Source organism: Dama dama, chromosome 14 (assembly GCF_033118175.1).
Source record: "Dama dama isolate Ldn47 chromosome 14, ASM3311817v1, whole genome shotgun sequence".
Classification (NCBI taxonomy): Eukaryota; Metazoa; Chordata; class Mammalia; order Artiodactyla; family Cervidae; genus Dama; species Dama dama.
Window position 1 is genome coordinate 69,666,450 of NC_083694.1, and position 12,210 is coordinate 69,678,659.

At 60.7% G+C, this 12,210-nt stretch overlaps 1 protein-coding gene across 6 annotated transcripts in view; it reads left to right on the plus strand.

Annotated features, from left to right (window-relative positions):
• LAMB3 (laminin subunit beta 3) overlaps nucleotides 1-12,210 on the plus strand; it is a 42,716-nt gene that overhangs the window by 24,426 nt on the left and 6,080 nt on the right. For all 6 annotated transcript variants that reach the window (XM_061161042.1, XM_061161037.1, XM_061161039.1 and 3 more), the window contains 11 exons: nucleotides 77-197; nucleotides 937-1,125; nucleotides 2,985-3,140; nucleotides 3,490-3,686; nucleotides 3,892-4,003; nucleotides 4,764-5,142; nucleotides 6,525-6,685; nucleotides 6,824-7,044; nucleotides 7,334-7,531; nucleotides 8,098-8,242; nucleotides 11,921-12,128. In XM_061161042.1, coding sequence (XP_061017025.1) covers nucleotides 77-197; nucleotides 937-1,125; nucleotides 2,985-3,140; nucleotides 3,490-3,686; nucleotides 3,892-4,003; nucleotides 4,764-5,142; nucleotides 6,525-6,685; nucleotides 6,824-7,044; nucleotides 7,334-7,531; nucleotides 8,098-8,242; nucleotides 11,921-12,128 — 2,087 coding nt within the window. The remainder of the gene's footprint in view (nucleotides 1-76; nucleotides 198-936; nucleotides 1,126-2,984; nucleotides 3,141-3,489; nucleotides 3,687-3,891; nucleotides 4,004-4,763; nucleotides 5,143-6,524; nucleotides 6,686-6,823; nucleotides 7,045-7,333; nucleotides 7,532-8,097; nucleotides 8,243-11,920; nucleotides 12,129-12,210) is intronic.

A 12,210-nucleotide genomic window follows, 5' to 3' on the forward strand; every position in this document is an offset into this window, starting at 1 on the left:
AGAGTGGAGAGGGCAAGTCTGTCCCTGGGACGCTCCTGTGATGGTTCCTCCTGGTGACCGATGGCCCCGCCCCCAGGTCCACGAGGTCTGCGTCTGCCAGCACAACACCGCTGGCCCCAACTGTGAGCGCTGCGCGCCCTTCTACAACAACCAGCCCTGGAGACCCGCGGAAGACCAGGACCCCCACGAATGCCAGAGTATGACCCTGGGGTCGCCCACCTCCCCTGCAACCACTGGTTGGGGTGCTGGCCCCTCTGGGCCGTGATGACCTCCTCTGGGACCGGGGAGAATCTAGTCTTTATTATTAATATTTAAATCTAAACCGAATTGCCCCTGTAACTAAAGCTCTCCTTGCTCTTTGGAGAAGGAGAGGGCTTGTGAGTCGCATCCTCCCAACCCCCAGACTTCAGAGGGACCACAGGTGGGTTCAAGCTTCTGATGCCACACAGCCTTCGTGCTAACCCAGGTCTTCCTTCCGGCCTCTCCAGAGCTTTATCCTGTGTAGGACACACCTGGTCTCCCTGTTGTCATTCTTTCTCTTTCAGATGGGCCCCTGGGGGCAGGACCCTTCCCTCCATAAATGAGGACAGCCAGGGTCCCAGCATAGGGAAGGACAGTGACCCAGCAGGAGACCTGTGGTGCCAGTGGGGGAGGGCTGGCATGGGGCGTTCGAATGGCTCTCTCTTTGGCCCCACATGGGTATCATTCTGGGACGAGTCTCCACACTGGGAGTCGGGAGGCCTGCATTCTCCATTTTCCTTTCTTACTGGCTGCATGAACTGAAATTGACAAGCCTCCCTGGGCCTCAGTTTCCCCGTTTCTCAGACCTGGGCATCTTACAGAGTCACTGGGGATGCCAGTGAGTTAGCGTGGAGCGTGCTTTGTGGATGTCAACGATGCAGGTCTAGCGTCAACCCCAGGAATCTCCTTTTTCAGGGTGTGACTGCAACGGACACTCAGAGACATGTCACTTTGACCCAGCCGTGTTTGCCGCCAGCCAGGGGGCACATGGAGGTGTGTGTGACAGCTGCCGGGACCACACTGAGGGCAGGAACTGTGAACGGTGTCAGCTGCACTATTTCCGGAACCGGCGTCCTGGGGCTCCCATTCAGGAGACCTGCATCCGTGAGTAGGGGCTCTGGGGACCCCGGGCCTCATCAGTCTATTAATCCCCGCCTGCTCTGGACTCAACAGAGCACATGTCCCTGGGGATGCACATGCTCTCAGGAAGCATGAAGTCTTGGGGGCAATTGTTTTTAACTTGGCCATGCCCTCCTAAGCAAGTCAGCGAACCTCTCTGGACATCAGTCAGTCGCTCATTATGTAGAACTTATTTTGAGTATACTGCTGCTTAGGCGCTTCAGTCGTATCTGACTGTTTGAGACCACAGGGACTGCAGCCTGCCAGGTTCCTCTGTCCACGGGATTCTCCAGGCAAGAACACTGGAGTGGGTTTCCAGGCCCTCCTCCAGGGGAATCTTCCCGACCCAGGGAACGAACCCAGATCTCTGTACTGCAGGCAGATTCTTTGTCATCTGAGCCACCAGGGAAGCCCTTTTTGAGCATAGGAAAGAAAAAAGTCAGTATCAGATACAGTTCCGCTGTCAGGAAGCAGACAGACAGTTTGGCAGTAGAAACCGTACACACAGGAAAATGAGGCGGCACTTTGCCCGTTTACCTGCCTTTACCGGGTTGTAATGCGGTTTGCTTGTTTTTCTGCTTCCACCAGCATTAAGAACTCCTTCACGGCAGGGATTATTCTTGTATCCTTGGGCCCTAGCACAATGACAGATAAATAACTGATGCTTCAGGAAAGTTTACTGAAGAAACATAAGTCATCCAGGAGTGACTAAACACATCCACAAGGGTCAGTGGGGCTTCCTGGGTGGCTCAGCGGTAAAGAACCCGCCTGCAATGCAGGGGTCCCAAGAGATGCAGGTTCAATCCCTAGGTCAGGAAGATTCCCTGGAGGAGGGCATGGCAACCCACTCTCATATTCTTGCCTGGAGAATCTCATGGTCAGAGGAGCCTGGAAAGCTAAAGTTTGTGGAGTTTCAAAGAGTCAGGCACAACTGAAGTGACTTAGCATGCATGCGGCAAGGGCCAGTAACTTTGTACAGTTCGAATCAAAAGCACTCTGATTCAGGTGGATTGATCAGGCAAGACTTTCCAGAAGAAATAAGAATCTCTGTTTTGAAAGTTGTGAAAGGCACCCAGGTGTTAGGATGCAAGAAAGTTGGTTCACTTTCTGTTGATGTTATCTGCTTATGGAGAGAATGAGAAAAGCTTGAGTTTGACTTCTCATTCCAGCACTACTTGCTGTATCACCTTGAGTATGTTATTGGAACATCTCTGAGCCTCAGTTTCCTCATCTGTACAATGGGGATAAGCATGGTCAATTCTCAGGGTTATGACAGGATTACACAAGGCAGCATGCAAGAGTGCCCAGCTCAGGGCTGGCTGCAGAGTGGTTGTTCAGTACATCATGCCCACTGAAACTTTCGTCCTACCTAACACACGCCAAGGACTTCCCTGGTAGCTCAGCTAGCAATGCAGGAGAATCCACATTGCAATGAATTCCAAAGAATCTGCCTGCAATGCTGGAGACCCCGGTTCGATTCCTAGGTTGGGAGGACCCCCTAGAGAAGGGATAGACTACCCAGTCCAGTATTCTTGTCTGAAGAAGCCCATGGACAGAGGAGCCTGGTGGGCTACAGTCGGTGGGGTCCCAAAGAGTCGGATGCGACTGAGCGACTAAGCACAGCGCGGCACACCTGCTTTATTCCTCATAAGAGGCCCTGTGAGCACTACATAATCACCCCATTTTATAGATGCGCAAACTGAGGCTCAGGGGGCTGAAGTAACTTGACTAAGGTGTCAGGTCGCAAGTCAGGAAGTGGGGCGGGAAACAAGAATTTGAACCAGAGTGTGCGCCTAAGGCTCTGCTTTCCCTGCCCGCCCCCTGGCGCCGCCTCTGTCTTGCAGCCTGTGAGTGCGATCCCGACGGGGCAGTGCTGGGGGCGCCCTGTGACCCAGTGACTGGCCAGTGTGTGTGCAAGGAGCACGTGCAGGGGGAGCGCTGTGACCTGTGCAAGCCGGGGTTCACGGGGCTCACCTTCTCCAACCCGCAGGGCTGCCGCCGTGAGTAGAGGGCCCGAGCCTGCCATGGGGCGGGGCTGGGCCATCGGGTCTGGGGCCGGCCCTGCTCCCCCTGCGCGGCAAGCCAGTTGCTATGCCAGCAGCCTCCAGCATGTGGCACCGCAGGCCTGGCTTGGAAGGAGGGCCGGAGCAAGCCCTGCAGAGGGCGGGCGGCTGGCCAAGTGGCCAGGTGCTGGGACTCGGGGGGAAAGCGCAGTGGCCTCGTGAGTCAGCCAGGTTTTCTGCAGGAAAGCACCCCGCCTGGTTCTTCTCCCTGATGCACTCCCTCTGGGGGGCGGTGGGGGGCAGATTTGGGTGCCCCCCCAGCTCAGCAGCCCCCCCTCCTGTGCAGGCTGTGACTGTAGCGTCCTGGGCGCCCGGCGGGACATGCCGTGTGACGAGGAGACGGGGCGCTGCGTGTGTCTGCCCCACGTGGTGGGCCCCAAGTGTGACCAGTGTGCCCCCCACCACTGGAAGCTGGCCAGCGGCCGGGGCTGCGAGCCCTGTGCCTGCGACCCGCACAACTCCCTCGGCCCCCAGTGCAACCAGGTACGCCGCGGGCCGGCCCCCACGCCCCTGGAGAGCCCCCCGAACGTCCGTCCCTCCCCGCGGCTCTCAGCCATTGGCAGGCCCACAGACGTGCGCCTACGGCGGGGCCGTCCTGGGTCTGACCGCGGAGCTTGCGTCCTGCCTTGAGCCCCTGCGGCTGGGGTGCGCCCGGGAGGCCCGCTCGCTGACCGGCTCTCCCCCGCAGTTCACAGGGCAGTGTGTCTGTCGGGAAGGGTTCGGGGGCCTGACCTGCGGCGCCGCTGCCATCCGCCAGTGTCCCGACAGGACCTATGGAGAGGCAGCCGCGGGATGCCGAGGTGCGCTGTCTGAGTCGGGGGGCGGGGGGTCTGTGCAGACGCCGTGGGGGGTGAGTGCTCGGGTGGGCTTGTGCTGGGGGGCATGCAGGTCTGTGCTGTCTGGTCCACGGGGGCTGGGCCCTGGCAGCCCATGAGAGTACTTGCCCCCTGCTAGCCCATCCCCGTGTCCCCGTGTCCCCGTGTCTCCCTGTCCCCCTGTCCCCCCGTCCCCGTGTCCCGGTGACAGGAGGGCTGCTTTGCGCCTCTCTTCCCTGAGAAAGCATCTCCCAGAGGCCAGCTGTGGGGAAACCCCTTCCTCCCCCTTCACGGATGCAGAAAGGGAGCCCCGCGGGGGTCAGTTTGGCAAGTGGTGGAGAGAGCAGGCAGACCCCAGCCTGTTGCCGGCCCTGTCGCCCCGGGCGGGGTTGCTCCCCCTCTGCGGGCCTCGGCCTCCTCGCCTGAGAAGGGGCACCCTGCCTCGGGTGCCGTGATGGCGGGAGAGCAAGCGTGCCCACCCCGCCAGAGCGGGTGCCGGTCAGAGGCGCGCGCGTGCGCTCGGGGAGCGAAGCTCGGGGCCGCGCCTGCACGAAGGGGCTGCTGAGTGAGCCCCGCCGCTCTGCCGTGGTTCTGCGCTGGCCTCGACGGCCTCGCTTTGAATCCTAAGACCCAGAAGCCAGACGTCCTCTCCAGGGCGCTCCCCGGCAGATGCGCACCCCACCCCCCCGCCCCCCGCGCCCCTTTCCCGGCCGCTGGCCCCTGACCATCCTTTTCCCCACCCCAGCCTGTGACTGCGACTTCCGGGGCACCGAGGGGCCGGGCTGCGACAAGGCCTCGGGCCGCTGCCTCTGCCGCCCCGGCTTGACGGGGCCGCGCTGCGACCAGTGCCAGCGGGGCTACTGCGACCGCGCCCCGGTGTGCGTGGCCTGCCACCCCTGCTTCCAGACCTACGACGGCGGCCTCCGGGAGCGGGCCCTCCGCCTGGCCGGCCTCCGCAACGCCTCCGCCGGCCTGTGGCCCCGGCCGGGCCTGGAGGACCGCGGCTTGGCCTCCCGGATGCTGGACGCGAAGAGGAAGATGGCGCAGATCCAAGCCACCCTCGGCGACGCCTTGGTCACGGAGCAGGAGGTGGCCCAGGTGGCCAATGCCGTCTTCTCCATCAGGTCATTCCCTCTCCCCGCCGAGCCGTGGCCGGGAGGAAGAATAATGCCGCGTGGGTACACGGAGGGGCACATACTGTTTACAGCCCTTTACCGTCTACCAAGCCTTTTCATAGCGCTTCCCCTCATGATTCAGAAAGTAAAGAACCTGCCTGCAATGCAGGAAACCCAGGTTCGATCCCTGGGTTGGGAAGATCCTCTGGAGAAGGGAATGGCAACCCACTCCAGTGTTCTTGCCTGGAGAATCCATGGACAGAGGAGCCCGCAGGGCTAGTCCATGGGGTCGCAAAGAGCCGGATAAGACCGTGCAACTTCTGCGCTTCACTTTCAAGCCTTTTCATGGACGCCTCTCTTTTTCACCGTCACCGCAGTCCTGGGAGGTTGGTGGGATGGTTGGTACTACATCGGTCTTGCCAGTGAGGAAACGGGCACAGCTTAGTATCCGTGACAGAACCAGGTGGCCACAGAGGGGCAGAGCAGGCGGCTAGGAGTGCAGGTGCCAGCCCAAGTGCCTGGCGCTGCCTGCAGGCGCCAGTTCTGGATGAGTCACCCTGGTGGAGGGCACCTGAGAGGCAGGGCTCTGAAAATAACTTGGTTTGCCTCTGGAACGGGAGTGGTCCCACCCACGGTCCCCTCCTACCAGCAGAGGCCTCTTCTCAGTGAGGTTTGGTACCGAAGTTTTCATAATGAATTTTGCTTTCCCTGAGCCCTCGCTGACTCGCTGACCATGGTGGGGGGGTAGGGGGGTGGGCGGGCGCGGGGGGCCCAAGCCACCCAAGTGTGTGGTTGGCCTCAGTCTCAGAGTCGAGCAGGGAGCCTGCGGGCATCTGGTGGGCTGGGTGTGCCGGCCTGGAGGGGCCTCCTGAAGGATGGTCCACGTGGAGCAGATCCCGGCTGCGGAGAAGGGGAGGCTGGTGGCAGGGACTAGTTGGGTGGAGCTGCAGAGGGCCTGGGAAGGAGGAGTCTTTGCAACCTCAGTGACTGTGCGGAAACAGACTGGTGGGTCAGCAGCTCTGGGAGCCCTGGTGGGCAGAGGAGAGACCCGGGTGCCCGGGGTCCAGGCGTGGGAAGGGGCACCTGCAGGGACCCCAGGAAGAGAGGGTCAGGGAAGCTCCTCATGGAAGCTGGTGTGGGTACGCAGAGGAGAGCTGGGAGTGTCAGGCTCATACCTGTCCAGAAGGGAGAGGTTTTTCTGGATCTGCCTGAAAATAGGGATGGAGGGAGACGGTGCCGACTTTTGCCCGGCAGAATCCTTTCCCATCTGCGGCTGTTCCTGATGGCCTCTGTTTCTCTTGACTCGGTAGCTGTTTCTCTGGGGGGATGGCTGGGTCTGGGGAGGCAGCCCCTCTCCTGTATTTTAGTGGAAGCTTCTCCCCCTCCCTTAGGCGGACACTTCAGGGCATGCAGCTGGATTTGCCCCTGGAGGAGGAGACTTTGTCCCTCCCAGGAGACCTGGGGAGCCTGGACAGGAGCTTCAATCGCCTCCTCATCATGTATCAGAGCAAGAGGGAGCAATTTGAAAAGATAAACAGTGCTGACCCTTCAGGTGAGTGGGGTGAGGGGGAGCGTGGAGACTCCACGCCTGGCCGGGCTTCGGCTCCCCTCCCGCTGGTCCTCCGCCTCCAGGCCTGGGTGAGGGGGGATCCAGGGCTGACTCAATGATCTCTTCTCCCTGCTCCCCCAGGAGCCTTCCGCATGCTGACTGCAGCCCACCAGCGGTCATCCCAGGCCGCTCAGCAGGTCTCGGACAGCTCCCGCCGGTTGCTGCAGCTCAGGGACATCCGGAGACAGGCGGAGAGGCTGGAGCAGCAGGTGGCGGGGGGGCCAGGAGCCGGTGGTCCCCAGCTCGCGGCCCTGAGGCTGCAGATGGCCTCTGTGCCTGACCTGACGCCCACCATCAACCAGGTGACGCCTGTCGCGGAGCCGGACTTTCCCCCTCAGGCCCCCCGGCCCGGCTTGTCGCACACCAATGGCTGCCCCACCGTTCCCACGGGGGCTGTGTAGAGCCCACCGCCACCCCACCCGTCCTGACCCTCAGCCCCGTATGGGCTGCTCAGCAGCGACCAAGCCAACCAGTTTCTGGGGGCCTGGTTGCCATGGAGATGTCTGTTGGCTGTTGGCTTCCCAGGTGTGGGATGGGAGTGGTTGTTGCGAAGCCTCGGGGACCCCCTTTGATACCCCCATCTCTCCACAGCTCTGTGGAGGCTCCAGGGAGATGCCTTGCACCCCAGGGGGCTGCCCCGGGGAGCTCTGTCCCCGAGACAATGGCACGGCCTGCGGCTCCCGGTGCAGAGGCGCCCTCCCCAGGGCAGGTGGGGCCTTGCGGACGGCGGGGCAGGTGGCTGAGCAACTGCGGGGCTTTGGCGCCCAGCTCCAGCAGACCAGGCAGATGGTAGGTGTGGCGGGGGGCGGTGGGCACCCGTAGTGGGGGGAGGCAGAGGGGACAAAGCCTCTGGGCAAGTCAGAGCTCCCATTTGGCAGCCAGGAGGCGCAATCCCAGAGGTGTCAATCCCAGAGGTGTCTGCTAACTTGCCCCCGTGGCCCCACAGCAAGCGGGGCATCTTGGGGGACTCTAGTAGTAAAGAACCCGCCTGCCGGTGCAGGAGACACAAGGGACTCGGGTTCAGTCTCTGGGTTGGGAAGATCCCCTGGAGGAGGGCATGGCAGCCCACTCCAGTACTCTGGCCTGGAGAATCCCCATGGACAGAGGAGCCTGGTGGGCTACCATCTATGGGGTCACGAAAGAATCGGACACGACCTAAGCGACTTAGCAGGCGGCATGCATCACGGCAAGTGAGAGACGGAGGCCAGTGTTTCTACATCACTTCTTGTGAGGCCACACCAAGCTAGTTACACGTCTTCCAGGTGGATCCTGGGTAGCAGATGCCTGCAGACTCCCCCGCTGAGAGGCTCCCTTGGGGCCTTCGACCCCTGCTGACCCACAGCCTGTGTCCGCAGATCAGGGCAGCGGAGGAGGCCGCCTCGCAGGTCCAGTCGGACACTCAGCGCCTGGAGACGCAGGTGAGCACCAGCCGCTCCCAGATGGAGGAGGACGTCAGACGCACACGGCTCCTCATCCGGCAGGTGCGGGACTTCCTCTCAGGTGAGCCGGCCCTCACCCTCCCCTGGGCTGACGTGTCCACGCCTGCTGGCCCCCAGGGCCCCGTTTGCTGTCCCCCGATCCCCCACCCCCCACCTCCCATTCCCGCATCAGCTGCCTCCTCCCCCTGGACCAGTCCCCGTGCTCGCCTGGGTGGCTGCTTCCTCTCCCACCTCCTTCCGACCTGTTCTCCACCCAACAGCCCGAAACATCTTTGAAACATGTGCAGGTGGGGTGGCATTCCATGCACGCCTAACGTCCTTCACCCCACGGCCTCTGTCACCTCCTGGGTGTGGCCCGTAGCCTGTCTATTTGACTCACAAACTGTCCTTGAACAGGCCAGCTGTCACTAACCTCAGGGGTGCTCTCTCTCTTTCTCTGCCTGGGATGCTGTCTCCAAGGCGACTGATTCTTACCCTCCAGGTCTGAGTGTGCATATGTCCCTCAAGGGGACTTTCCTGATCACTCACTCTGGTCACCAGCACCCCCAGCCCCGTCTGGAGCCGGCCCTTTGCCGCTTTGAGCCTGTGGTTGTTGAATTCTTCTGTCCCACGAGTGTCTTGCTTGCCTCCGCACTAGACTCTCAACTCCAAGAGGCCAGGGATGGCTGTGTGTCTTGCTCACTGTGTCCCTGGTCAGGCCCAGAAAAAGTGCCCACTGTTGGTTGAATGAGTAAAGGAACTTGAGGCACTCCTGTGCTGCCCTGGGGAGTGGCAAAGATCCCAGGACAGGACTCAGGAAATTTGTGGAACTTTGGGCAAGTTCGCTTCTGCCAACCAAGATGAGAGTATTTCACAAGTTTAATCTGGGCATCAAGAAACTGATGTAAAAATGTGTTTCGAAAAACGAAAGGTGCCTCAGGAATATGAACTGTTATTATTAGATTTCTGGTCCCTGCCAGGGTATTTGCTTGGCTGGGAGCCGAGGGCCTGGTGTAACAACAGTATTTCCTCCTGCTGCTGTTGGGGTGCCTTGGCTCCAAGAGCCCGGAGCTCCCTCCTGAGTGCACATGGCAGGTTGGAGAGAAGCAGGAAGGATCTGCCTGAGGTGCCCTGAGTGGCCCCAGGCCAGGCTGCAGTCAGCATCCTCTGGAGATCCTCAGAATGGGGACGTGCCACATGTTTGCCGGCCAGTGGGGCCTGACAACATGGATGAAGGGGGCAGGCCAGAGTTTGGGGCTCGGCCTCCCAGATGAGGAAGCCTTGCCCCCGAGTGAAGCCGAGTAGGGCTGACCCCCCTCCTGCATCGACCCCAGCCAGGGGTGAGGGGGTTGGGAGCCTCTCCTTGGGGTGCTGCCCCGGCTCCTGTGAATGGGCAGGGAGTTGCCGGGCTGTGGGGTGCCTGCTGTCCCCTCAACTCAGATTGAGTCCTGGGACAGGACGCAGGGCAGAGAGGAGGAGCAGGGCCTCAGCCAGGATGGGAAGGAGCCAGGACGGTTCTTAGAGTCTCCAAGGCCGTAGGCTCTTGTGGCCAGGGTCCTACTGCAGGCGGCACGCGTAGCAGCTGCTGTGGGCATGCAGGGATCACCCAGCGAGGGCGGGACGGTGCAGGGCCAGCGGAAGAGGGAGGGGACTCCGTCTTTCCCAGGTCATCAACAGAAGTGACAAAAATAATAAATCAGGTGTACTGAAGTCTTAGGAAGTGCCAGGCGCTGTTCTAAAGTGCTTCATGGGTATTACACTATTTAATCCTGATTGCCTACCACTTTGTAGATGAGGACGTCAGACACAGGGAGGTTGAGAAACCTGCCCACGGGCACGCAGCTTGGAGCGGGTGAGGATAGGGCTCACCTACCTCCAGGGTCCACACTCGAGATCACTGCACTGTGAGATGGAGGCCCCCCACCCCGCCACACACACACACATGCTTCCTTGTCTTTGCTCATATTCACCTTCTTGCTTTCTCTCCCCTGCCCTACCTGGCGCCTGGCTAATTCCCATTCACCCCCTAAGCATCCTCTAGGTATCTCAGTCTCTAGGCAGAGCGGGTTAGCTGCCCCTGCACGGGCCCCTCAGTGGTTAGACGCTTCTCCACAGGTGCAACCCTCACACCCCGTGCTTGGCCCCATCACCAAGGGTTGTGCTCCCTTGTCCCACTAGATTCCAAGCTCCACGAGGGCAGGGACCATGTTCAATCTGGTTCGCAGCCTCTGTGCCCCACGTCCTGCTGCTCAGAGCAGTGAAGGTTTGCTGAGCCCACCCTGAGACTCAGAAGCCCACGAAACTGTGTGACTCAGACCAAGCCCTCGGGCACAGTGGAAGTGATGAGGAACGAAGGAAGGGCAGATGCTAGGTGGGGGTGTGCTCGCCGTGGGAGGCTTTACTGGGAAGGCATGTCTAAGCTGTGTTTTGAGAGTAAGACTCTGAGTTAGGCGAGCAGGTGATGGTCTCTACTGGGAGGTCCTTGTGAAAGCAGGTGGTTGGGGAAAAGCTCACTTGCTTAAACAGCCGCAGTCATGCCCTGAGCTCCTGCGGTGTGCTTCTGGCCCCATAAGAACCCAGTAGCAAAGAGGCGTGGTTTCTACCTTCTAGGGATGTCCTTCCAGCTGGCACGGGGAGGGGACTCGGTCTGGGACCTGTGTAACCACCTGGTGAAGAAGCTTTTGATTGCAGAATAAGGCTAGATCTGGGGCCCCTTTGATTGCAGAATAAGGCTAGATCTGGGGCCCCTTTGATTGCAGAATAAAGCTAGACCTGGGGCTCCCAGAAAAATTCCAGTCACAGGGCAAACCTTCTGGATAGGCGATGCCCACTTCCTTCCCACAGCAGTACCGGTGGAATCTGTAGAGTGACCACAGGGAAGGAGACACCACCTCTGTACGTCTGATCTGACTCTCTGACCCAGAAGTGCTTTGTGAAATTCCTGATGATTGTTTCCTATCAGCTCCTTTCACAGATCGGGAGACTGAACTCAGAGAAGCCAGCTAACTTGGCCCCGTTGGCTTGAGTAGGAAAGGGGAAGCCTGGGTCTGGAGCCCCTTCAGCCACTCATTCCCTGTATATAGAGTGCCTCCGAGTGCCAGGCACCATGCTCGGGGCTGGGCTACAGCTGGGGCTGAATGCCAGTCCCTGTCCTCACATTGCTCATATTCTCATGGGGAGTCAGACGGAAAACCCGACAAACAAATTAACTGTTTGGCCTGTGGGTGGTGATAAACGTTCGGGAGAACGAGGAGCGGGAACGTTGGCAGAGGGTGCAGATTGCCACCCTTGATCGGATGGTCGGGGCCCACCTCCCTCAGAAGCTGACATGTGACCAAAGTCCTGATGACCTTGACCCGCCTTTACACAAACAAGCACTCTGGCCCGAGGTGGAGCGGGCACGTGGCAGGGGTCTTATTGCCAAGGAAGCAGTTTCCGTTCCTGGCTGGTGTCCCCACCCCAGGGCCGCTTACGTCTGCGCTCCAGGCATTGTTCGGGTCCAGCTGCCTGGCACCGCCTCCTCCTCCCCAGCCTGCAACTTCCTGTGATGCCACATAGTTGCCACAGCTGTGCCAACACCCCTCCTCCCGCGGCAGGGCGCCCGGAAACCCTCAGAGCAGGGTGCCTGGGAGGGGAGGGTGGCAGCTCTGTGGGCAGGCTAGACGGAGATGCCACCGGTGCCGCTGGGCCTGGGGGAGGCCTCTGACCTTGGGGGAACGTGGCTGGGCTCCCCCAGTCCAATGGGCGGCTTGTCTTCCAGACCCCGACACCGACACGGCCACCATCCAGGAGGTCAGCGAGGCCGTGCTGGCCCTGTGGCTGCCCACCGACTCGGCCACAGTCCTGCGGAAGATGAACGAGATCCAGGCCATCGCGGCCAGGCTCCCCAACGTGGACCTGGTGCTGTCCCAGACCAAGCAGGACATCGCTCGGGCTCGCAGGCTGCAGGCTGAGGCCGAGCAGGCCAGGTATGGCCTGGTGCCCTGATCTGTCCTTCCAGGACCCGGCTGGGGTTTTGCTCCCCGGCTGTGTTGCTGGAAGCAAGAGAGG